A 24,825-nucleotide genomic window follows, 5' to 3' on the forward strand; every position below is an offset into this window, starting at 1 on the left:
GTCTAAGAAGAATGTGTTGATCTTTTAGCAAATGTCAAAATAGGTAAAGGTGATGGCAGCCCTATGTTATATTTCAGAGACCTTTACCTGACCGTTAAATAAGGAGATCCTTGCTCGACTTCACACCATTGATCCAGCATAGATTGATAAATGAAGTAGCAGCAGGGAGACCCATATTAAAATCCCACCCACTCCCCCAAATGTTAAAAAAGAAAAAAAGGACCACTTACTGACTCCCACTGCTGCTTGGTAAAGAGATAAGTCAGGGTAGTAGGGTTGGGGTTAGGATTTAGGATTAAGGGTTAGGGTTAGGGTTAGCAGAAAAATAGCAGCAGAAGGAAGAAAGCTGCAGACAAAGCAGTAGAGCCACAGCAGGGAGGGGGCGAATGTGGCATTGTGTGAAGGGAGAAGACAAAAAGCACCCCAGAGGACGCTTTGTCCAAGACCTTCTCAGACCTGGCAGGCTCCTGGTCTCAGTAATTACTCATGACAGTAGGCACACTTTCTAGTAAGAGCATTAAATAAAAATAAGATTTAGTCAGGAACCAAAATTTACCAAGTGGTGGCAAAACTTTTTCTCAGGGACAATCTGATTGACAACGTCAGTTGTCGGCAGCCACAAGGTTAAAGGGCATCTTGGCACTCCACCCCTTTAGATAAGGATATCTGTATATAAGAGTGGGATACACAGACTTGGCTCAGGCATTAAATAATTGTACTTTTTCAAATAAGAGCTGCAGTTTGTTAATTTAATTGTTGCATTAATTAATTAAGCCTTCAGTTAAAACCTAGGGCAAAATTTGTCCCCACAATACACAAGAGGATACCATTTTTCCAGTGTTATAGATAGCTACAGCATTTCTAGGTTGAATTCTTTGAATCAAGTATGTGCAAGTTCAACATAGCAGCATGCCTCTCAAGATGAGGTAAAGGACACTGGGTGTAAAATGCTAACAGTTAAGTGTCAGTTAGGAAAGCGAGTTTAGGGTTCTGTGGGGGGGAGCACAAGTGGATGGCCTTGCTATAGGGAACAATTATAAAAGCAGAAATTGAAGAGACGGAGGAACAAGCATAGCATTACACGCTAGCTAGAAGTGCTAAGTCAGGCTTCCTCAGTCTTGGCCCTCCAGATGTTTTTGGCCTACAACTCCCATGATCCCTAGCTAGCAGGACCAGTGGTCTGGTATGATGGGAATTGTATTCTCAAAACATCTGGAGGGCCAAGGTTGAGGAAGCCTGCGCTAAGTACTCTCTAGGATTTTTTAGAAACCCCAAAATACTGTGGTTTTAAATTGATAGTTTAATTTTTGAGTTTGGACCCATTATACCAAAAATTTGGTGAAGTCATACCAAAGTCATGTTTCATTCCACCATCTTGATTCACAATTAGGCCTGGCATCCAAACAGTGGCAAAGACTCCCAACCCCAACTCAGAAACTCTTGTGTTGTGTATCTTGAGAGGCACCCAAACTTGTATAAAAAAAGAGTAAAGTCATGCCAAAGTCACATTTTGGACCTCCATCTTGCTTCAAAAATGGCATCCAGCATAGCAATGGAAATGAAGTCTGTGGTCTCCGTATCTGGAACCCTTGTGCTGAGTTTGGTGATGGTATCTCTAGAGATGGCCAAACATATGCCAAAAAATGGGCAAAGTCATGCCACAGGTCGCATTTTAGTCCCCCATCTTGATTCAAAATACCACTTGGCACCTGAACATCAACTTAGGCCCCTCATCTCTACCTCAGCGACCCATGAGCTGAATTTGTTGGTGATATCTTAAAAGGTGACTGAAACTATGTTAAAAACTGGGCGAAGTCACACAGTTTTGATTTAAAACAGTCTGCCACTGCACCTCAGAAGCCGTCATTCCGAGTTTAGTGATGATATATTAAGAGGTGGCCCAAACTATGCAAAAAAAAACAGGCGAAGTCACACCAAAGTGATGTTTTGGTCTGCCATCTTGATTCAGTATGGTGGCTGGCATCTAAATGTCAATGAAGAGCAACCCCCCCCCCACCTTGGGAATATATTGAGGACAAACAAATGGACAGACGGACAGACAAACCACTTTCCAAAATATATAGTAGATTTCACTGTTGTGATTCAAATTTTAATTAATGTATATATTAAAAATGCAGAATTAAAAACCACACAATTGTGTTGTATTTATAGCAAGTTTCCCAGTGGCTACATAATGGGAACACATTTGAATCAGCTTTCTTAAACAAAGCATTTTCATCTGAGCAAAACACAGCTTGTTTTAAAAATATCCATTGATATCCAAGGTCAATGATGCTTATTGTGCTGAAACAAAATCATCTTCTCCAGAGTCTGGATTCACATCTTCTTGACATTCATGTTTTTAAAGTAATACCTTGCTTTTAAATTTTTTCTTAATGGCTGTGTAACATAATCAATCCCCATTTTTCTGGTGATCGTTGTGTAATTTTTATGCATCTTGATGGTTAAGCCATAGATATGGATCCTTGTTTGGTGGCTAAAACCATCTCTTACATCCATATATCGAAACATTCAAAGGTAGCAGAGCGAAAGCGAGAGAGCACACTCAATTTGTCAAATCTCTTCTATCTATAACTTCCTGTCCCAATCCTTGTTTGCTTAAACTGCTGCTTCGGAAAGTCACTGCTATGTCAAGGACATAGCAAGGGGGGAATAAGCAAGCAGATGGAGCATCAGAATTATTGTTTGGGAAAGGAGAGTTCCTAAGAACACTGTACAGGATCACAGCTTGTGCACAGCTAGTCCAGTCAAAGGACCCAAGTCTCTCCACCTCAGCATCTTCCTCTCAACAGCAGCAGTGCCTGAGCTATTCCATTACCTCTTAAGCAGAGGTGGGAAAGAAAGGGGCATATGTCTGCTTTTAGGTGTGCAGTGAAGTTTTGCCTAAGTAGACTTCCATAGGATTCTGATGTTATGTGTGCTGCTCCTGTTTTAAATTGCTTTGTCTTTGCTGGGATTTTATGTGGCGCCTTACCTTATTTAGCCTCACAGTATCTTGGTTTCTTTGTAAGCTGTCTTGTGTGCTTCAGTAAAAGGAAAGTGGAGTGTAAATTAAAATCATAACCTCTAAGGAGTGGAAAGGAAGCTCCGCATTTCCTTCTCAGCAGTGACAAAGGTTGAGCCTTGCTGTTCATGTCTGTATGTGGGAGGGGATTTCTTACCTAACCTCATCGACTCAGCTTGTGATTTTGAAATGAATGGACTATCAGATTCATGTCTATGGCACGGCCTTTTTGGCATCGTCGGTGTGGAAGACAATAACTGCCACCTACACTTGACACCGAGGTCACCATTATAGTCACAAGTGAAGGAAATGTGTTGCTTCCATCTGAAAAATATTTGTGAGAGAACTCCCCACCCCCACCCCCATTTGAATAAATGTTAAACACTTGCTTCTGTGGGAGAAAATTCAGTGTGGTTTTCAGGTGGTTCAGACAAGGAGGAAATTATTTCCTGAGTCCCTGAAATTGCCAATAAGGTTCATTCCTTATAGGCTAATGGCTCTTCTTTCATTAAAACAGAACTCTGAAAAATAGTGCTTGTCCTTATAGAGTCCTATTTGAGGGTGTGTGTGTGTGTGTGTGTGTGTGTGTGAGAGAGAGAGAGAGAGAGAGAGAGAGAGAGAGAGAGAGAGTTTTTGACAATACCACATACAACACTATTGTAGCAGCGCTGTGTTTCCTCTTGTTTTACAGTGTCAGTGCCAAGGTTGCTCCGCTGAACATCAATAAAGTTTCTAGTAGCTTACTGAATTTTGGCCGAAAGCTGATTTCCCCAGCCATGACATCAGGCGGTGCCACAGGGCTAGTTGTAGGTAGCAGTGGCAGCTTTTCTTCTGTTGCAGTGCCCATTAGGAGCTCAGTGGAGCTCCCTCAACAACAACTACAGCAGCAGCAACAACAGCAACAGCAGCAGCAGCAGCAGCAGCAACAGAGAATTATGAAATCTGAAAGTGTACCAGTTCAACTAAGCAAAGGTAAATACATGACATTACTTGGTTTTGAGACGGAATCCTGTAATGAGCAAAGCTTAGAGGCTTTTAGCCCAGTATTTGGGCAGTTTTACCAAGTCTACATGTGACCTTCAGCCTTCCACAGCTTCTCAGCTCCTGATCATGTTTATCTCCCTTCTAAACTTTCTGCAGTTACCCTGCCACTCTCCAAGTTCTCCATCTTGTTTTACCTTCTTTCCATGCTATTGCATCTGCCAACCCTCTTTACCTAACCCCTTTGCTTGCTGCTTCTGACTGCTACCTTCTCTAGTCCCCATCTCCTAGTGCCTTCCTTGACCTGATTCCGTACCCTTTCCCTATGTGTTTCCCTGCCCTGCCGAAATCTACTTCTGTTATAGTGAGAAAGTTCAGTCAGTCATCACCACACCATTCCTCAGTGCTTTGCAATATAGAATCTCATATGGTATTGCAAAGGGGTATTTTAAGTATATTCATTCATTTGTTTGCCCTTTTACTGATAAACACTATTAGAACTTTGTAAAAAAAAATATATTCAATTTTTGGTCTGTTTTGAAGATACTGTGAATATATATTGGTATATTTTGATTATTTATAACACTCGTGGGAAAATTACTAAATTCAACAAGTTGTTGAATCACTTGTTCTGATTTAGCTCTGAAGAAATGTTGCTGTATTTTGTGGCTTCAGATAAAGGAGCATGACTATTCATATGTCATTTTGAGTCTAAGCTCCATTCATGATTTATAAACGTTCTCTTTTCTATTAGTGGCAATAAGAGAAAAGCATGCATTAGCATAGTCAAATAACTATAAAGGTCATGTTACTCCTAAAATTCTCATTCTAAAGAAGTAGCTCAACCAGATGATCAGATGTGTATCTCACCACACCACACTTACGCACACTAAATGCTCTGCCAGAGCCTTGGTCACAGTGTTTCCTCACAATTCCTCTTGTGCTTTCTCAGGGAGGTCATGACTATGAAGAAGCCACCACTCCATGTAAAGGCTGTCTTGCAATTAAGACAGACTACCTAACCCTATGCTGGCCACATGACCCAGAAGCTGTACGCTGGCTCCCTCAGCCAGTAAAGCGAGATGAGCGCCGCAACCCCAGAGTTGGTCATGACTGGACCTAATGGTCAGGGGTCCCTTTACTTTTACCTAACCCTAAGTTGCCTGAAACACTCTTATTGCTTCTGCTGACATATCAGTTTGCTTTATGATCTACTACATAAGATTTGACAAATGTCTGTAAAATATACTCCTTTTAGTGAACTTGAAGTTTGTTGGTTTCTGGTATTTTTATTCTTAACTTGTAGTTCTGTATTTAGTATAGCAGAAGTGATTGAGAAGTTGTTGTTATTTATAAACATCCTTGTACAGTCAAACCTCGGTTGTTGAACTTAATCTGTTCCGGAAGCCCATTCAGCTTCCAAAATGTTTGACAACCAAGGCGCAGCTTCTGATTGGCTGCAGGAGCTTCCTGCACTCAAGCGGAAGCCACGTCAGATGTTCAGCTTCCGAAAAACATTCGAAAACCGGAACACTTACACTTTTTGGGAGCCAAAACATACGGTAACAGAGGCGTTTGGGAGCCGAGGTTTGACTGTAACACTCCCTCCCCAGTTTTGAATAAGATATTGAAACATGTTGTGACCAAACATAAATCTGTGCTACCAAAGGGCCATGCATCCATTGTTGTTTTTACTGGTATTAACTGCTGCTGCTAATAAACATTCATACTATTTAAAAACAACAACAAATTTCTGCTTTTAAGCAAAAAAAAAATTGCATTCACTGTAAATGCCTTCCATTCATGATGATGTCTTAAAACTATGACTAATATTTCTATATGGGTTAGGCTTCACTGTTGTTGTATAAAATCATGCTTGGTCTTCCTTTTATTAGTTTAAAGAGCCACTGAGCATGTAAAAGCAATCCCAGATTACCAGGCTACCATTAAAGTTTGTTAAAAGTGTTTTGAGGACAGGCCATCCACATATGGATTTGAAAGACCACTATCAAGTTTGCTAAACTCCTCTGAAGTATTGCTGTTAACTTAATAGTAATCCCCAAACTGGCTGTTCACTATGTGCTAATCAATACTTATTTATTTAGGTAGATCTTTAGCCTATTCCTATAAAAATTCAAAGGATCACGAAACCGTCTAGTCATCAGGCATCACCATTACAATTTTGTGAGATGCTTGGGACATCTCAATTCGCATGGCATTCACACATACCGGAAAGGAGGTATTTCAAGATCACCTGAAAAAGCAGAATTTCATTCTCCTGAGTAGGTAAACAAAAAAACCCCAAAACACCTAAAGTTTATACTTGCACAGTTAGAAACTTCTAAGAGTTACAAGTCCATTTTCCAAAACCATAGCAGGACATTGAAGGTTTGCCACTTGCCTCCATTAGTTCTAAGTTAATGGAACAGAAACAAGCAAATTTACTCAACAGTAAGAAAACTGCAACTGAAAATACAATCTGCAAATCGGTTTTGAATCTCTGGTGTCCCATCCTTTAGGGAAAAGCTGTCAGGATGAGAGAAAGAATGACCAACCAACAATGTGCATAAGAGCAATAGGCAAGGCTTGTTAAAAACCAATCAAGGCTGGCACCCCCCACCCCACCCCCCAACAAAGTGGGGAACATCAGCCTAACAACAAAGGTTTTAGCACTTCAAATGCTGGAATTCCATGAAAGGAGGACAGACAAGCAGAATCAACAAAGAAAAAAGCAAACATGTATGGTTGTAACTAGCGAACATGATTTCATAGAAGGAAATGGAACATAAAAAAATATAACTTCTTGTAACTGGATTTTTTTAGCCTGCATGCCCCAAAGTAGGATTTTGTTTTGTTATTTGTATTGTGGAAGTTGGCCAGACCATAGAAATCATGACCATTATAGGCCTGGTTCATGACATGGCATTCTAGGCACTCTTGTAAATTTAGTCAATTACCAAATTGATATTGTTTCACACCACCCCAATCTCCAAGTAGTGCCAGATTCCAGAGGTTCCAGGAACTTACACAGGGTTTGTGTTTCCTTTTGGAAATGAGGTGCAGCGAAGACTGTGATGTACTTGCAATATTTGGTTTATTTACACATATTTACAACCTGAGCCTGCAATGTAGGGGTTCACAGCTTCAGCATCCCAAGAGGGTCTTGCTTCTCCCAAAGTTGCATCCCTGGATTCAAACAGTCACCTCAAGAGGAAGCTAGACTGACTTAATTAGCTCTTAACACTTACTAGAGCCAGGGATTAGAGTCCTCTTGCACCCATTTTAACCCCCCTCCCCAAGGCCAGATTAAATTCTGATTTTTGCTTAATCCAGGGATTATAGGAGTCTGGCACCATCAAACTCATAACAGTGTTTAGGATTTGATTTACCTTCTGTTTGTTACATAGGGAAGCAATATGATTACATAACAACCACAGAACAAGCCTCAAATCTTGCAGATACTTATGAGGGTGTATTTATTTCAGCATGTGGGAGGTTGACCGTTTGCCTTGCTCCTGTTACTTAGATCTGCATGTGAGAGAGAATCTACAAAACTAAACAAAAAACTGAAGGAAAAGTGCAATGTTAGATTCTGTATCTTCATCACCTTTCCAGCACAGACTACCAGCCCCAAGTACACATTGTTTGTTTATTGGTCCTCTTCTGTTAATCAGTAATGGTGCTCTAAATGTCAGACTAAAAACCATGCATGTCTCGTTATCATCAGAAACAAATATTCAGAATACTTATTAAAATCTAAAACTGAAGTTAGACTGTTTTCTTCTTGTTGTAGTGTTAGTGGTTCATTATACTGACATTAAAGGATGCGGGTGGCGCTGTGGTCTAAAGCACAGAGCCCAGGGCTTGCCGATCAGGTCGGCGGTTTGAATCCCCACAACGGGTTGAGCTCCCGTTGCTCGGTCCCTGCTCCTGCCAACCTAGCAGTTCGAAAGCATGTCAAAGTGCAAGTAGATAAATAGGTACCGCTCCGGCGGGAAGGTAAACGGCATTTCCGTGCGCTGCTCTGGTTCTCCAGAAGTGGCTTAGTCATGCTGGCCACATGACCCGGAAGCTGTATGTCGGCTCCCTCAGCCAGTAAAGCAAGATGAGCGCCGCAACCCCATGGTTGTCTGCGACAGGACCTAATGTTCAGGGGTCCCTTTACCTTTACCTTTATACTGGCATTACCTCTTGGGCAATTCATGCTGTAGTAGGAACAGAAATGCTTGGTTGATCTGACTGTCATATTAAACCCTAATGATATATAATTCTGATTAATGTTTAGGGGATTGTTACCAATAAATAATTTATACCCATTTGCCTGAGATTGAGCCTCAATGAGTTCAGTGGGACTTACTTCTGAGTAGACATGTATAGGGTTGCATTGTTAATTACCAATAATTTATACCTTTTCTTATTGGAAACTTTGTTTGTTGAGTTCCTGCTGTGGAAATGCTATAAATTGATCGTAAAAGCAATAGCTAATGAAAAGATTCCAGTTGGTTTGTAATATGGTTTGTAAAATGTTGGTTTGTAAAACAAAGGCATCCAGGGACTGAGGAAGACAGTCTTCTTTTCAAAAATATTTCTTGTTATATTTGAAAATCAATAGAATACACTTCTTATAACTGTTAACTTATTCTTAAGATAAAGAACTTTGCTTTAATACTTCTTAATAATAAGTTAATTATTCCCATTTTCTTATCAAGAACTGACTTCAAGAATCCTTTTAGATCTCATGTTTGACATATATTTAAGAGGTGTAATGGGAAATTAGACATAATCATTATCCTAAATCTACACCAAGTATCTGTGGTGGTCTTTGTTTACCAAGTTTTACAGGGTTCAAAAAAAGTGTGTGTTCTTATTTTTAAGATTTTACAAATTGTTCAAATAAATGCATACTCTGTGGAGTGGTAGATTTGTAAATGTAGGGAATGTTGGCATTAAAGGGAAGTAAAATGGAAGAATCAGATGACAAGCATATATCTCAGGGAAAGTCGATCAGATGTCAAACATTGTATTTGTAATAGAAAGGGGTCATTTCCCATTCTTAGTTAGACAAAAAATGAAAGACTTCTATTTCTGTTACGGTAAAGTTTTTTTTTAACTTTATTTACTAGGAGATGTAGTTACAGGCAGTGATGCTCAAGTGTCGGTTCCTGTCCAGAATCTCACTGCCCTCCAAGGGATAGTTGCTACAGCAACCCATGGTATGTTTGCCTGTCACATTTTTATTGGAAAGCCAGACCCACGCCTGTTTCATTTGTGGTGTTGTCATTTCCAGTGTGTATCATACATCGTACTTCCACTAAGTGGTGCTGTTGTTTAGAAAAAAGAAATTTCCTTTATTGAATCACCATTGAATCTACTATTTTTTAAAAAATTATTATTATTATTACCATTTTGTTGCATATAGTATTATGCTATTCAGGTACACTGTAGGAATTTTGATTTAGGACTTTCGGAAAGAATATCTTCTTAGCCTACAATGCTTTTTTTAAATCTACAATTAAGAGCCTACATCTGAAGTAGTGCAGTGTAAATCTAATGAAGTAAAAGGTTTCCTTCATTTAGAAACCTAGTATTTATACGAAGCAAAGAGAGAGTCTTTTCCCAACATTTGACAGTATTATGTGGAAGGGGATTATTTTGTGACTTTGCTGAAACCATAGGAGTGTATCCAATTAAGTTATACTCATAGTAGTCTAATTGAAATTCATGGACTATTTGTCATGTCCATTAATTCAGTTATTCTGCTTATTCTGTTAGATACATCCCCATAGCTCAGATCCTTAATTTCCATGCTGAATCAGAGTTCAGGCAGCGGCCATTTTAGGCACGTCCAATTGATGCGCAATCGCTGATGTGCAGATCCTTTTGGACCTGGAAGAAGGCGGAACAAGGGTGGGGCATAATGGGGTAGGGCGCATGAGGGCCAGGAATTGAACTCCCACACAAAATGGTTGTCACTTATGACTGTAACTTCTTCTTTTTAACTCTCTCTATTTTAAAAGCAAAGTTGCTTAAGCATTCAGAATTATTCTAAATTGTTTTTCAGATTTTGTGTTTCTTCTCCTGTCTCCTGCTTTCAGAAAAAAAGGAGCGATATCAGACTTTGCTACTTGTTTTGTTGATGGATAGATTTATATTGGTCATTGGCCTTGGCACTATTAAATTTCCCCCAAAAAATAAGTTCTATAAAATAGAATAGATACAGCTTCCAAAGGTAGAGTCTTCAATATATCTTACACAGAGATCATATAATTTATCCTGCTTCTGCAACTTTTTAGCAGACTTTCCCAGCTGACAATCTAAATAATGCAGCAGAACTTCTAATTGTTGATTTATCCCAAAGTTAAAAAGCTGCTTTATGAAGTTTACACTTTTAACCTGCAAGTACATATTGATCCAGTTCACAAATAACTCAAAGCCATGCCACAACTTACTGAAAATTCACGGGCTCCTGGTGAGAAGATTCTGGGCACTTTGGTCCTCCTGCTGTGAGCAAAGCCATGGTTTGTCTTAGCAATACACATCGGCTCATGGTTTATCTCACTTTAGAAAAACCATGATTTGTACCTCAGGTTTGTTCGGTGGCTTACCACTTGCAAAGTACACTTTTTTTTGTAACCTCAGGTCTGAAAACATTTTAAAAATACCTAAAACCACTTTTTAGTTGGGCAGAATTCATGTTAAAATAGAGTTCTACAATAGGGATTTGAAACCAACACTTGGGGTGACGTTAGTATATGTACAATTACAGCTAGCAGACAAGTTTTTTCTTAATATCTGTATTTTTAAAATACCATTTTTATCCTGCCCATCAAGGAGCTCATACATTGGTTTTCCATGAGCACCATTTACACTTAAAGCAGTCTACCTCTGACAACCTATTGACTTTCATAAACAGCTGGGGACTTGAACTCAGGTATAAATAGAGATTCAAGTATACTTCTCTTCACCATGATCCTCTTGTTATATTTAACAGTAGACAAAAGAGTGAAGGATAGGAATTTATCAAAAGAGAGCATTCACAAATACCACTCCACAGAACTGTAAAGAATGGGATGGGGGCAATTTTCCCCTACCTGTTGACTAGAAAACCTAATTACAGATAGTACTTAGTATGTACAGTGGTACCTCAGGTTACATACGCTTCAGGTTACATACACTTCAGGTTACAGACTCCGCTAACCCAGAAATAATGCTTCAGGTTAAGAACTTTGCTTCAGGATGAGAACAGAAATCGTGCTCTGGCGGGGCAGCAGCAGCTGGAGGCCCCATTAGCTAAAGTGGTGGTTCAGGTTAAGAACAGTTTCAGGTTAACAACGGACCTCCGGAACGAATTAAGTACTTAACCTGAGGTATCACTCTAGGCACTCTTCCATTTTATTGGAAGCATGGCACCTGTGATGAAATAGCTGCTGAGGATCTGGTAGGAGACTTAACTGCCAACTGGTACGATGTATAGTAAAAGAGTGAACCAAAGCTGGTGGGACCAAAATATACATGAGAGTTCCTTCCCTCTTTGGCTTGCACTTCCCCTCTAAGCATGTATCTTAGCAGTATTCCTTTGTCTTGATGGAAGCAGTCAGCGGAGGTGTCTGGCAAGGCCTGTCAACATTACTTCTATCTCAATCAGATTAGGCTCTCCTTATTGTCATCACTGAAGTTTGGCAGGGAATAGTTGCTAGGAACATAGGAAGCTGCCTTGTACTGAGTCAAATCATTAGTCCTTCTAGCTCAGTAGACTCTGCACTGGCTAGGAGCAGCTTTCGAGGATTACAGACAGGGGTGATCTGAAATTGCCGGTGTAGTCTGCACAATTCCAATCTAACTAAACCCCTGTTTGGGTGTTCAAGAAACACCCAGAGGCCTCCCTGCGATTGGGAATCATGCATCATCGAGGTTCTCAGTTGCTGGGAGGATTCTGTGCACATTCAGATCTTCCGCCCAATGCACAAAGGACTTGTGGTTGCAGCCGGCAGAGTCTGGGATATTGTTGAGGAGGCAGTCATGCACAGCCCCTGCTCTCTTTCAGCCTGAACAGGCTCAGCATCATCTTAGTAAAAAAAAAATGAGGCTGTACTGTGGGTGAGAGACATCAAAGGCCACCAAGTGTGTTCATGGCTGAGCTTAGCATCTTAATTTCTACTCTTCTGGGTGATTTGCAAGACTGAATTAGTATGTGCTGGTTTTGCCCTTTAAATCTCTAAATGGCTTGGGACCATGATTCCTAATGGGCAGCCTTTTCCTATATAAACCTGTGTACTCATTAAAGTCTGCTGGAGAGACTCTCTTTTATAGCCCATCTAAATCTGGTTGAAATGAGAGAGAGAGAGAGCGCCAGAGCCTTTCCTCTCCTCTGGCTGTGCTCAGGCTTTGGAATTTGCCTCCCTCGTTTTGCCTCTTCTGTCACTGTGTGAAGGCCTTTCTGTTCCAGGGGTTGTTTTACCTGCTGAGTTGTTGACTGGCTTCTCATCTCCCTGGCTCCTTAGCTTCTGTAATCATATGTCTCTTGAAATTGTTTATATTCTTATTTTATTGTTACATTTTAGTTTTTTATATTAAATGTATTTTCTCCCTTGAGTGTTTGTAAGGGAATTATTATTATTATTATTATTATTATTATTATTATTATTGATAAATAAGCACACTGTACCTGCTAAATGTCGTGAAGCTATTCTCATATCATGCTCTGTTTGTCTTAAGCTCCAAACATCACACATGCAAGTGAACATTGATTTATGCAGTGGTCATATATATATTACAGGATCTGAGCTATTGCCTTTTTTTTTTTAAGCCAGTGTTCCTAACTGTTGCACCTAATGAACAGGAAGAACATGCAACTGATTTTGGGATTAGGGTCACACCAATGAAACCTGCAACAAAATATTCCAGTGTGGACTGTTCCAGTCAGGGAGGCACATATGTTCTCAGGATACTCCATTCCACTACCCCCCAGTTTCTTGTTTTTCCTTCCTCTCCAGCAGATTGCCAGCATTCCATGCTAACTGAAGATGCTCAGCCCCTTTTTTGCTATTTTTGGGGTTTTTCTGGCCCCTGAATAATTATTTTCTAAAGATCTTTTGTTCTTACGCAAACCTTGGGGTTCCCCTAAACTTGCTTATATATTTCTCCTATCTATGAATCATGCTGTTTTGGTTATGCAAGGATCGGGTTGGAGAACTGAGTTGGTACATAGGATTCCACTGCATTACATACATCCATTTTATCCTTACCAATGCCTCCTCTGTCAAGCTAACACTTCACTGCTTGCCTCCAAATTCCTTGTCTAGCAAATATTAAAAACTCTGTATTTGGAAAGGAGGGAGAGAGAAATTGTTTGAGGATTTTTTTTACACTGCTGTGCATAGACTGAGCACTGAATGCACGCCTTTCATAGGGCACTGTCCATGTTTTTTGCACAGAATTTGTTTTATGTGTTTGACTTGTATTTGTCTTGTGGAGAGTGTGCGTTGAAGGGATGGCACTAGGCAGACCTGCCTGTCTCACAGTGGCAAGTCCCTCTGTGTGTGGACAAATGTGCTTTGATGTCACAAAATCTCGCTCTGTGTTCATCTGTTTACGAAGGTTACTGAGTGACACTTCAGATAGGGAGCTCTTTGATGGCAATGTATTCCACTGATCATTTTTTGTTTCCCTCTGTTTGCTTTACAGGGCAGGGTTCAAAAAATGTCAGCGCTTCTCCAAGCATTGAAAGTTTGTCTGGGGGACGTGAATACACAGGGTCTCCACCTTTGTCTGCAACCAAGAAAGAGTCCTTTTTCAGTACTATTTCCCATTCTCGTTCGCACAGCAGAAGTATGAGCAAAAAAGAGTCTGTAAGTCCCTACTGCTTATTGATCTCATATTGTCTCCCTTATTTGCACTGGTCTGCTTTTTCATTCAGGGACCTATGTACACAGGCAGGCACGTATCTTGTGACACAGGAAAGATCTGTTCCGAATTTTTATGGAGGATTATTTCCCTTACTTTCTGTTTTTCTGTGTGTCTTCCTTAACTCATGAACAGCCATGGTGTCCTCTAAATAAGAAAGGCACCCTGTTCCCACTTCAGCACCAGATCTGACAGGCTTCAGCAGCTGATGAGGTCCCAGAACACTTGCAAAGCTTACTGGTTCTGACACCTGATATGCACCCCACCCCTCCCATCCTATCCTGGCACTAGGTTTTAAATTTCTCACAATGTCTCCCATGTTTAACATTGCAATGGGGCATTTGGGAGTATTAAATGGTGGCTCACAGTCACCCATTGCTGCCACCAGAAAGTTGGTGGCCAAGGACTCACTGATGTAGAAGAGGACTCAGTGAGGACCACTTTGACAAATGCTCCGTCAGACTTTGCACCAGTCGTCTAGGCAGCACATTCCTGTTCCCTGCTTTAGCTGCTGTTGCCATAGAAGCTTATAAGGCACTGATAAAGTTGTGAGGGCAGGGGAGACGGAATAGGAAAGATGTGTCCCAATTCTCTCTGACGCCTCCTTAGGTTCTCCTTAAATTCAGCCTTTTCTGCTCATGCAAGAGCAAGTGCAGCGCCACAGCCATTGTCACTGCCTCCAAAATAGCTTCACACATATCTCTTCAGTGCCTGTACTATAGGGAAGTAATGGTTTCTCATGCCTCAGTGTAAGGTGCAATGCAGCCTTTCCCCATCAAACAATAGGAAAGGTGCTAAGATCTTGGCTCCTGGTCTGTTGCCATTGTGCTACAAATCATACTGTGAATCAACTTTGTAATGCATCTTTTGATACCTTTACTGAAAAGTAGGAATGCACCATCTCTATGCGCATTCCAAAATTGATCCCTTGCGTGTGATGCAAGTAAGCACACAGAAAGTATCATCATTTTCTAGCGCAGGCAAAGAGGACATGGCAACTGAAAAGGTCTAAGTTTTTGCCAGGTTGCACCTTCCATCAGTGGCAATCAATGCGAACAGTGTCACGTTCCCATTGGAGAAATTGGAATGTGTGTTTACTTATTTATTTTTGTAAAATATTATAACCTGCCAAATTTTCAAAAATAAATTCAAGGTGGCTAACAAATCCATACATCACATCACACAATATATCCCAGTTCCCGTTCCTTAGTCATAAGTGTTGACATAAAGACCCTAAACTACAGTGATAAGTTCCAAGGCAGCCATTAAAACAAAAACTTCAGAAATAAAAGGAAACACACATTTTTAAAAAACCACACACACTGTGGAGGCCTTTTTAAACAGCCACATTTTTGCCAGCCACCTGAAGCAATACTGTGCATCCCTTGACTGGAAAGACAGCTCTGCCAAAGAGCTAAATCCTCTGCCACCTCTCCTTTCTGCCCTGAGCAAGTTGAGGGAGCCTTTGAGATTAGGAGAAGGCAGGCAGGCACTGTGGAGGATGCTTGATGTGTGTTCAAGTGGGGCATTGCTTTGTAGCAGGCTACAAAGAGGAGTTGCTCAACCCACATATCCTTTTGAATAATCAGAGGAGCTCACTTTTGTGAATTCTCCTTGTATCATCCCTATACTACTGTAAAGTGTTGCGAAATTGAAACTGGGTTCTTAACGCAAGTTTGGGAGCATATTTCGGGTCCTTTTAACCTGGCTTGGCAGAAGATGCACATTGGAAGGAGGGGGAAATGTGTGAGAGTGGGAGGCCCTGGAGAGCACCCCTGACCCCACTGCTCATTCCCTGTATCTTACCTCAGTGTCTGAGCTTTAGGTGTTCTGCCAGCTAAGGCCAAAAAAGAAGATTTGGAACATATCTTTTACAACTGCAAAATAGCAAACATATTTTGCACAATTGAAGAAAGTATCTACAGTATAGAAAATTCATCATTTAAGAATTTAAATACACCAATAGAAACTAATACATTTTGAATTAGTTTAACCTTTTAAAATGTATTCATGAAGCTTTTGTCACCAAATATTATTTAAGAGCCAACTGCTTTTCCTACTTTTACTCAGATATGATCCATATTCTCCTTACTATAGTCAGAATTTAAGTCTAATGCTTCTTTCATCTTGTAACATTAGGTTGTAAAAGAATTTTCTTCTGATTCTTTGTTATAATCTTACTTAGTTAGATTTCTTGACAATCTATAAAGATGAGAAAAGGAAGAAGGAGTGCCCATAAACAAATAGTCCTCTTTATTGTTTTATTTTAAAGAAACAGCACTAATCAGTATCAAAATGATGATCGAAATTGTCTTTGGAGTAGTTCATTGCATCATTTTCAAGTGACAGAAGCTACGTAGTAATCAAGTTATATGTGCTCAATACCCAATGAAATCAGTAAGACAGGATTGGTTCATACAATTTCCTCCATATGATTAATCCTTGTCTTCCTAGAGCTCACACTCACATTGATATATAAAACACGTGAACTAAGTAATCAGAGCTGTAAACATAGTGGGGGCAGGGACATACGAGAACGACATATATTTTCCCATTACTTTAAATGAGTTGTGGTTATGTTAACACGAAAGCACGCAAACAAGTTTCATCAGTATCATATGACAGTATCATGTGACAAAGCAGATGTTCTCAATACTGTTAAATACACAATAAGTAAAATGGGGAAAGCTTACTTTAACATTTTATGACACTATATTGCATGCAGCAAAGCTTCATTAAGTAGTTTGTTCACCGCCTTTCAACTTTGAAAGGAAACACAACTAACCCAAGCCCTCAGCCCAATACAGTTCAGAGTTGAGCAGTAAATTGAACCTCAGCCCAAATGCAAGGCATTGTTATTTAGTAATGAAACATCAAGACTCCTCAAGTGTAACCATAGCAAAAAATAAAGATAAACTGGATGTTAGTCCTATTTCTCCTTGGCCTTAGAGCAGGCATTCCCAAACTCAGCCCTCCAGATGTTTTGGGACTACAATTCCCATCATCCCTGACCACTGGTCCCGTTAGCTAGGGACGATGGGAGTTGTAGTCCCAAAACATCTGGAGGGCTGAGTTTGGGGATGCCTGCCTTAGAGGATAAGGCAAATCTTTTTTCTTTTAAAGTGTGGGACCATAAGGCCACAGCATTCTTTAAAGGCAGTATTAAGACTCATCCAATCCCTTGGAGCATAAAGAGGAGATAAATATAGGAACAGAACCTCAGAATGGTAGTGCAAATGGAGACTGGTTTGAAGAGAGCAACAAGGCTTTTAACACAACAAAGGGGAAAGAAGTTGACGGAAAGGACAGTAGTAGAGAGGAAGGGAGAAAGAAGAATTTTCAGATATCTGAAGAGCTGAGACAGGGGATGAATGTGTATGTCAAGATACATTATTTTATTTGTATAGTACATATGCGCTATGAAAGATAATTACGATAAAGTAAGCTCTAAGAAAACTCATGAAGATCGTATGAATAGAATGTTTTTAAAATTTAATCATGCAGTGTCTTGGTGAAATTAAGCCTGTTTCCATTTCTATAGTTTCGGGCATCTAGTGCTTCCTCACAAGCAAATGAAAGAGTACTTTTTAAAATAAGCATTTTGGTGCCAGTGTTTTTATTTGTAAACATTTGCCTACATTTAATTATTATGCCAGTATTACTCCTAACTTCCGAACATAGTCATCAGAGCTGTAAAGAAACCAAAATGTGAAATAACAATCCCATACCTACATGACATCATATTACCATGGAAATGTCATAACCTACAAATCTGAAGATACTGAGTAAAAGCGAATGCTGCGGTTTTGAACAGGTTTGCTTTCTCCTATGTCTCTTTTCTTAAGATAGCTCATCTAGTGTTGCTGACAGTGCTGCCATCCTATGGCCAGTAGAAATCTGTTATTAATGAATACCTTGTTCATAAATACGGCTTGAAATAATACTTACTGCAGTTTTCTGAAGTGTCACCCCATGGTTAGTTATGTGGTAAGCAATTCTGTGTATTTCCAGAGTCCAGCCATGTAGGGACGTAAGCAAAACTTGCTATGAGCAAGTATCTACTCCTATATTCTGTTAATGCTTTTGATGTGCTGTAACTGATTCCAGCTAGCTGACCCAGAAGGTCATTGTTAATTCTGACGGTCAGTATAATGAAAAGTCACTCAGAGGGCCAGGAGAACCAACAGGCAATACTCCTCCTGCCCATCTCACAGCCACAGTTAATCTATCCGGTTAAGCAAGGCCAGAAACCAGTATTGGACAGAATCCACATATTTAGTACTATTCAAGATAAGCTGGAGCTGTAACTTTAAAACAAGCTTCAGTAAGGTTTAGTCATCAACAACTCCAATACAAGTTTAAGCTAGGTGATTTCTTCATCTCATCTTTCCTTCTGCAACTTCTGTGGACTTCAAGATATCATTATCAGGTCTGGTTCATGCAGTGCTCCATCTTGGCCATGTCATGGTCATGTCATGGCCATAGGATTCTAAGCTTCCAGACATTGCCTGGGCTGGATGAAAAGAAGCAGTGCACAACTGAAAAAGTCACACAAATGGAGTGATAAGTAGCACTAATTGAATCCAGAAAGACAAGAGAACATGTCATGAATCAGACTCTGTAAACAAACAAATATGTAGACGCATCCAGAATTAAACAGGTGTGCAATTTGTCTGAGGTGCATAGTAGCAATGTATACTACTAAAGTGAAACCATACATTTTCATTTCCCCCCAGTACCTATACATTTTGAGTTAATTTATAAAGAATGTATATGATCAAGTGCCTACATGCATATTTTGACAGGATGTGTTGGTGCACTTAAAGCCAGGGGCGGTGTTGGGGTTAGCATTGTTGGACACCTACCAAGGTCCATACTTCAGCAGAGGGCCCACTTTTGACCTGCAGAGACCCTTCCGCCTTCTCCCGCTCCTTGCTGTTGCTTGCTACCTGGTCACCTGCCCCCTCTAGGTTTGTTTGTGAGCATGAAAAGAGCATCATCCACAATACATTGACCTCTTCTGGACAAGAGTGTAGATTGAGCCAGAGGGAGCAAGCAGGTGAATGAGCAGTGATTATGTGTGCAAGGAGGTGGGCTCACAGAGGGAGAGAGCACTCAGGGCATCTGGCCTAAATGATTCTCAAAATTAGGAACAGACACCGCTAAATACTACGCCTGCTAAGTTTTGAGAGATTTGTTAATATTTTGGCATTAGTGGAGTAATTGCTGCTCACATGCTGTTTGCATAGACAATACAACAATTCCTTAAATGTCACTTGCACATTATCAGGAGTTAACATTTATGTATTAGTGCCAGAAAGCAGACTGTTGCAAAAGAATGGAAACATTAGATGATATTTTCGTAGCATAATAACCTTGGGTGAATGACGCGAGAAGGAAAATTCATTCTGCCATCCATTTGGCCACTTACAATAGTAATAGACTGTACTTGATGCTAATCACAAGACGGTGTACGTTGTATGTGCTTTGTGGAGGCACCTCTCTGTGCCTCCCCCCCCCCCCCCAGTTATAGGGGAAATAAAATCAATTAATATGACAGCACTATTTATTTTCCCAAGATGTTGGTAAGATACATGGTTTCTAGTTTAAACAGGATTTGTGCAATTAAAATATGATAGTTGCAGTTTTCATTTCATTCTTCCAGTGTGTGTGAAGCAAATGTCCTCTCTTCTGTTTCATAATCATCATATTTAGCATTTTTTATGGTATCCTTCAAAAGCTTAAAGCAGGTCACAGGTATCCATCTCTGCAAGCTTTACAACAGCTGGTAAAACAAGCCATTATTAGTATTGAACTGGAGGAATCTGAAGGCCAGCTAGTCTGTTAACCGCTGAGATGAAATTTGATTTGGAGACTTCCTGAGCCCCTTTCAGTTATTAACATCTGTATGACTAGTGCAGGGGGGAAGGAAGGGTGGGGGTTGGCTCCTGACTCCACCCTTAACGTCACATGCCTGCCTGGTTCCAAAAACTGGTATCTACATATAGGACAAAAATCTAAAGAGGGGACCGCATGTTCTTGTGGAGACTCTTCCATGTGACTGGGAGCCAATTCAGTCGACTCATGGAAAAAGCTGCATTCCTTGCATTGATTACCATGTTTATATATAAAAAAATTCCTTCCAGTAGCACCTTAAAGACCAACTAAGTTAGTTCTTGGTATGAGCTTTCGTGTGCATGCACACTTCTTCAGATACACTGAAACAGAAGTTGCCAGATCCTTCTATATAGTGAGAAGGTGGGGAGGGGTGTTACTCAGAAGGGAGGGTGCGAATGGGAGATTGGCAGATAGCTGAGAGAGCCTCTTGACGACTCTTAACGACTGTAATAGGTCTTACAGGAAAAGGCAAGGGGTGGGAAGGTGAGGAATGGTTTAGTCATGTATAGTGAGATAAGAATCCAATGTCTTTGTTCAGTCCAGGTCTTTTCATGGTTTTAAGTTTGGTAATGAGTTGTAATTCAGCAGCTTCTCTTTCCAGTCTATTTCTGAAATTCCTTTGTAGTAAAACAGCTACTTTGAGATCTTGTATAGAATGTCCTGGGAGATTGAAGTGTTCTCCTACTGGTTTCTCTGTTCTGTGATTCTTGATGTCAGATTTATGTCCGTTTATTCTTTGGCGTAAGGTTTGGCCTGTTTGTCCAATATAGAGAGCTGAAGGACACTGTTGGCATTTGATGGCATACACAATGTTAGACGATGAGCAATTAAATAGTCCCGAGATGGTATGTGTGATGTTGTTGGGGCCAGTAATGGTGTTGTCCGGGTGTATGTGGCAGCAAAGTTGGCATCTGGGTTTATTGCAGGCTCTGGTGCCAGTGTCTGTGTTAAGTCTGGTTGTAGTATTATTGTGGGTTAGGAGTTGTTTAAGATTGGGTGGCTGTCTGTAGGCAATGAAAGGTCTTCCTCCCAGAGCTTGAGAAAGAGAACTGTCATTGTCCAGGAGAGGTTGTAGATCTCTGATGATGCGTTGTACTGTTTTAACTTGGGAGCTGTATGTGATGACTAGAGGTGTTCTGTTATTTTCTTTTTTGGGTCTGTCTTGCAGCAAGTTCTCTCTGGGTATCAGTCTGGCTCTGTTGATCTGTTGTCTAACTTCATCTGCTGGGTATTTTAGTTCTGAGAAGGTTTGCTGTAGATCTCTTAGGTGAGAGTCTCTGTCTGTAGAGTTGGAACAGATGCGGCTGTAACGTAGTGCCTGGCTATATACAATGGACTGTTTGGTATGTTTGGGATGGTAGCTAGAGGCATGTAGATATGTTTGTCGGTCAGTTGGTTTGCGGTATAAGGTGGTGTCTATGCGCCCATCCTGTATTTTTATAGTAGTGTCCAAAAAATGTATTTCTTGCATAGATTGATTCATTGTAAGGTTGATTGTGGGGTGAAAATCATTAAATTTCTGGTGAAAGGTGTCCAGGGTCTGTTGACCATGTGTCCAGATGATAAAAATATCGTCAATGTATCGCAGGTACAAGAGAGGTTTGAGTGGGTAGGAGTTCAGAAAACGTTGTTCTAAATCTGCCATGAAGATGTTGGCATACTGTGGGGCCATGCGGGTGCCCATTGCTGTGCCGCTGATCTGAAGAAACAGGTCATCACCGAATTTGAAGTTGTTGTGGGTAAGGACAAATTGGCAGAGTTTAGTGGCAAGGTCCGCTGTGGTTTTATCTGATATGGTGTTCCTTATAGCTTGTAAACCATCGTTGTGTGGGATGTTGGTATACAGAGATTCCACATCCATAGTAGCTAGTATAGTATTGTTGGGAAGATTATTTAAAGATTGTATTTTCCTCAGAAAGTCTGTGGTGTCACGTACATAGCTGGGAGCATTGATGGCATATGGTTTCAGAACAGAGTCCATATAACCGGAGACACCCACTGTAACAGTGCCAATACCTGAAATGATGGGGCGTCCTGGATTTCCTGGTTTGTGTATTTTGGGTAGAAGATAGAAAGTTCCTGGTCGAGGTTCTGTTGGTGTGTTGGTGAGGATCTGTTCTTGGATGTGGGGGGGTAGCTCCTTAATAATCTTGTTTAGTTCTTTCTTGTATTCTTGTGTGGGGTCTGAGTCCAATTTTGTGTAAAAGGCGGTATTGGAAAGTTGTTTGTGAGCCTCCTGAATGTAGTCAGTTTTGTTCATGATGACGACAGCTCCACCTTTGTCTGCTTCTTTAATTATAATATCTGGGTTGTTTCTGAGATTATTTATGGCTCTCCTTTCAGCATGGTTTAGATTTTGTTGTAAGCGATGGTGTTTTCTGGTCACATCTGTTTGGATTCTGTGGCGGAAGCAGTCAATGTACAAGTCCAGTGTGGTATTGCGTCCATCAGGAGGGGTCCATGTGGAGTCCCTTTTTGTGTAACACTTTTTCGGTGGTAGTTGGTGGTCCGTGTTCTGTTGGGAGGGTGGTTGTTGTTCTCCAGTGGGTTGAGAGGCGTTGTGTTGTGAAGTTGTTGTTTGCTCTGATTTGTCTTGTTGTTGTGTGTGTTGAAAATACTCCTTCAGGCGTAAACGGCGGAAAAATGCTTCCAAGTCCCCGTAGAACTGAATCATGTGTGGGGATTTGGCAGGGCAGAATGACAGTCCACGTGAAAGGACTGATTCCTCGGCTGGGCTGAGTGCTTGTTGTGAGAGATTGACAATATTGTTGATCTTGTTTTGATTAGTAGCCTGTAGGTTGGAAAGGTTGGAGAGTTTCTTGTTTTTCTGTTTTTTCAGTAGCTCCAGTTGAGAGTGGTAAATGTTTTGTTTTTCCTGTTGGAACTCTTGCCAAGCTTGGTGGTTCCTGATAGAGTTGTCCAATACAAGGAGTTCCTCCTTTATTAGCTTCTGTTTAGAGTAGAGAACGCTGATCAGATGTTTGAGCAGCTTCTTAGAGAAAGTGTTGCATAGTTTTCTTGCATATTCCAACTCTACAGACAGAGACTCTCACCTAAGAGATCTACAGCAAACCTTCTCAGAACTAAAATACCCAGCAGATGAAGTTAGACAACAGATCAACAGAGCCAGACTGATACCCAGAGAGAACTTGCTGCAAGACAGACCCAAAAAAGAAAATAACAGAACACCTCTAGTCATCACATACAGCTCCCAAGTTAAAACAGTACAACGCATCATCAGAGATCTACAACCTCTCCTGGACAATGACAGTTCTCTTTCTCAAGCTCTGGGAGGAAGACCTTTCATTGCCTACAGACAGCCACCCAATCTTAAACAACTCCTAACCCACAATAATACTACAACCAGACTTAACACAGACACTGGCACCAGAGCCTGCAATAAACCCAGATGCCAACTTTGCTGCCACATACACCCGGACAACACCATTACTGGCCCCAACAACATCACACATACCATCTCGGGACTATTTAATTGCTCATCGTCTAACATTGTGTATGCCATCAAATGCCAACAGTGTCCTTCAGCTCTCTATATTGGACAAACAGGCCAAACCTTACGCCAAAGAATAAACGGACATAAATCTGACATCAAGAATCACAGAACAGAGAAACCAGTAGGAGAACACTTCAATCTCCCAGGACATTCTATACAAGATCTCAAAGTAGCTGTTTTACTACAAAGGAATTTCAGAAATAGACTGGAAAGAGAAGCTGCTGAATTACAACTCATTACCAAACTTAAAACCATGAAAAGACCTGGACTGAACAAAGACATTGGATTCTTATCTCACTATACATGACTAAACCATTCCTCACCTTCCCACCCCTTGCCTTTTCCTGTAAGACCTATTACAGTCGTTAAGAGTCGTCAAGAGGCTCTCTCAGCTATCTGCCAATCTCCCATTCGCACCCTCCCTTCTGAGTAACACCCCTCCCCACCTTCTCACTATATAGAAGGATCTGGCAACTTCTGTTTCAGTGTATCTGAAGAAGTGTGCATGCACACGAAAGCTCATACCAAGAACTAACTTAGTTGGTCTTTAAGGTGCTACTGGAAGGAATTTTTTTATTTTGACTATGGCAGACCAACACGGCTACCTATCTACTACTGGAACCATGTTTATATAGAGGAATAACTTCCACTTGTGCAATGGAGCTTCCTCTTCTCTCCCCCCACCCTGGCCAGGTACCTTCCCCACCCCCAAAATCTGCTCTGGGGTTTCCCCCAGTTCCCTGGAACATATTTCAGGTTGTTCCATTGCACGAGCAGAGGTTTTACTTGCTCAGTGATTTAAAAGCTGGATTAAAATGTGACATTAGCAAAGTAAACAACATTTGTATTTATTTATTTAAAAATATTTTAGGGTGCTTTTTAGGCCACGTGCACCCAATAAAACAGCATAAAACAACAAAGAAAAATGCATTTTAAAAAAAACTACTCAGTAAAACCTTGTTAAAAGAGAGAAAGCTGAATTCAACAGAAATATCATCCAGCCAATAAAAGGTTGCTCCTGGAAGGCCTATGGAAGAAGAGAGGTCTTCAAGGCCTTTTGAAAACCCTTCCCCATGGCAGCTCTATGTGGGTCTGATGGAAAGGAATCCCAGACTTGTGGGCCCACCTTATGGAAGAAACTCTCCCTTAAATAAATATAGGTGTATGCAGTGCTTATTTTCTTTAAAAAAATGTTTAGGGGTACTCTCATTTTGACTCAAGAAAATCACCATTTTATAGTTCAAATTGGGGGAAATAAATACAGTAAATGGACAAAAGTACAAAGATTCACAAAATGTTTAAGGGCATGCATACCCCTGCATCCCCCCAGAAAAAAAGCACTGGGTGTATGTGTGACAGTCTCATGTGTAAGGAAATAAACCCGTTTTCAAAATGTTTACTAAAGGTTTGGTTGCATGTAACATGCTGTGTGGTTTTCGTACAAACATCAAGTAGTATAGTCTGTAATGAACAGAAACATATCTTAAATTACGTTGTGAAAGTG

At 40.6% G+C, this 24,825-nt stretch overlaps 1 protein-coding gene across 10 annotated transcripts in view; it reads left to right on the forward strand.

Annotated features, from left to right (window-relative positions):
• Positions 1-24,825, forward strand: part of TBC1D5 (TBC1 domain family member 5) — a 249,079-nt gene that overhangs the window by 203,806 nt on the left and 20,448 nt on the right. For 8 of the 10 annotated variants that reach the window (XM_081164471.1, XM_081164473.1, XM_081164472.1 and 5 more), the window contains 3 exons: positions 3,717-3,997; positions 9,130-9,219; positions 13,691-13,854. In XM_081164471.1, the coding sequence (XP_081020597.1) occupies positions 3,717-3,997; positions 9,130-9,219; positions 13,691-13,854 (535 nt within the window). The remainder of the gene's footprint in view (positions 1-3,716; positions 3,998-9,129; positions 9,220-13,690; positions 13,855-24,825) is intronic. The other 2 variants (XM_081164476.1, XM_081164477.1) reach the window with 1 other exon arrangement.

This window comes from Podarcis bocagei (genome assembly GCF_964188305.1).
Source record: "Podarcis bocagei genome assembly, chromosome: 12".
NCBI lineage: Eukaryota > Metazoa > Chordata > Lepidosauria > Squamata > Lacertidae > Podarcis > Podarcis bocagei.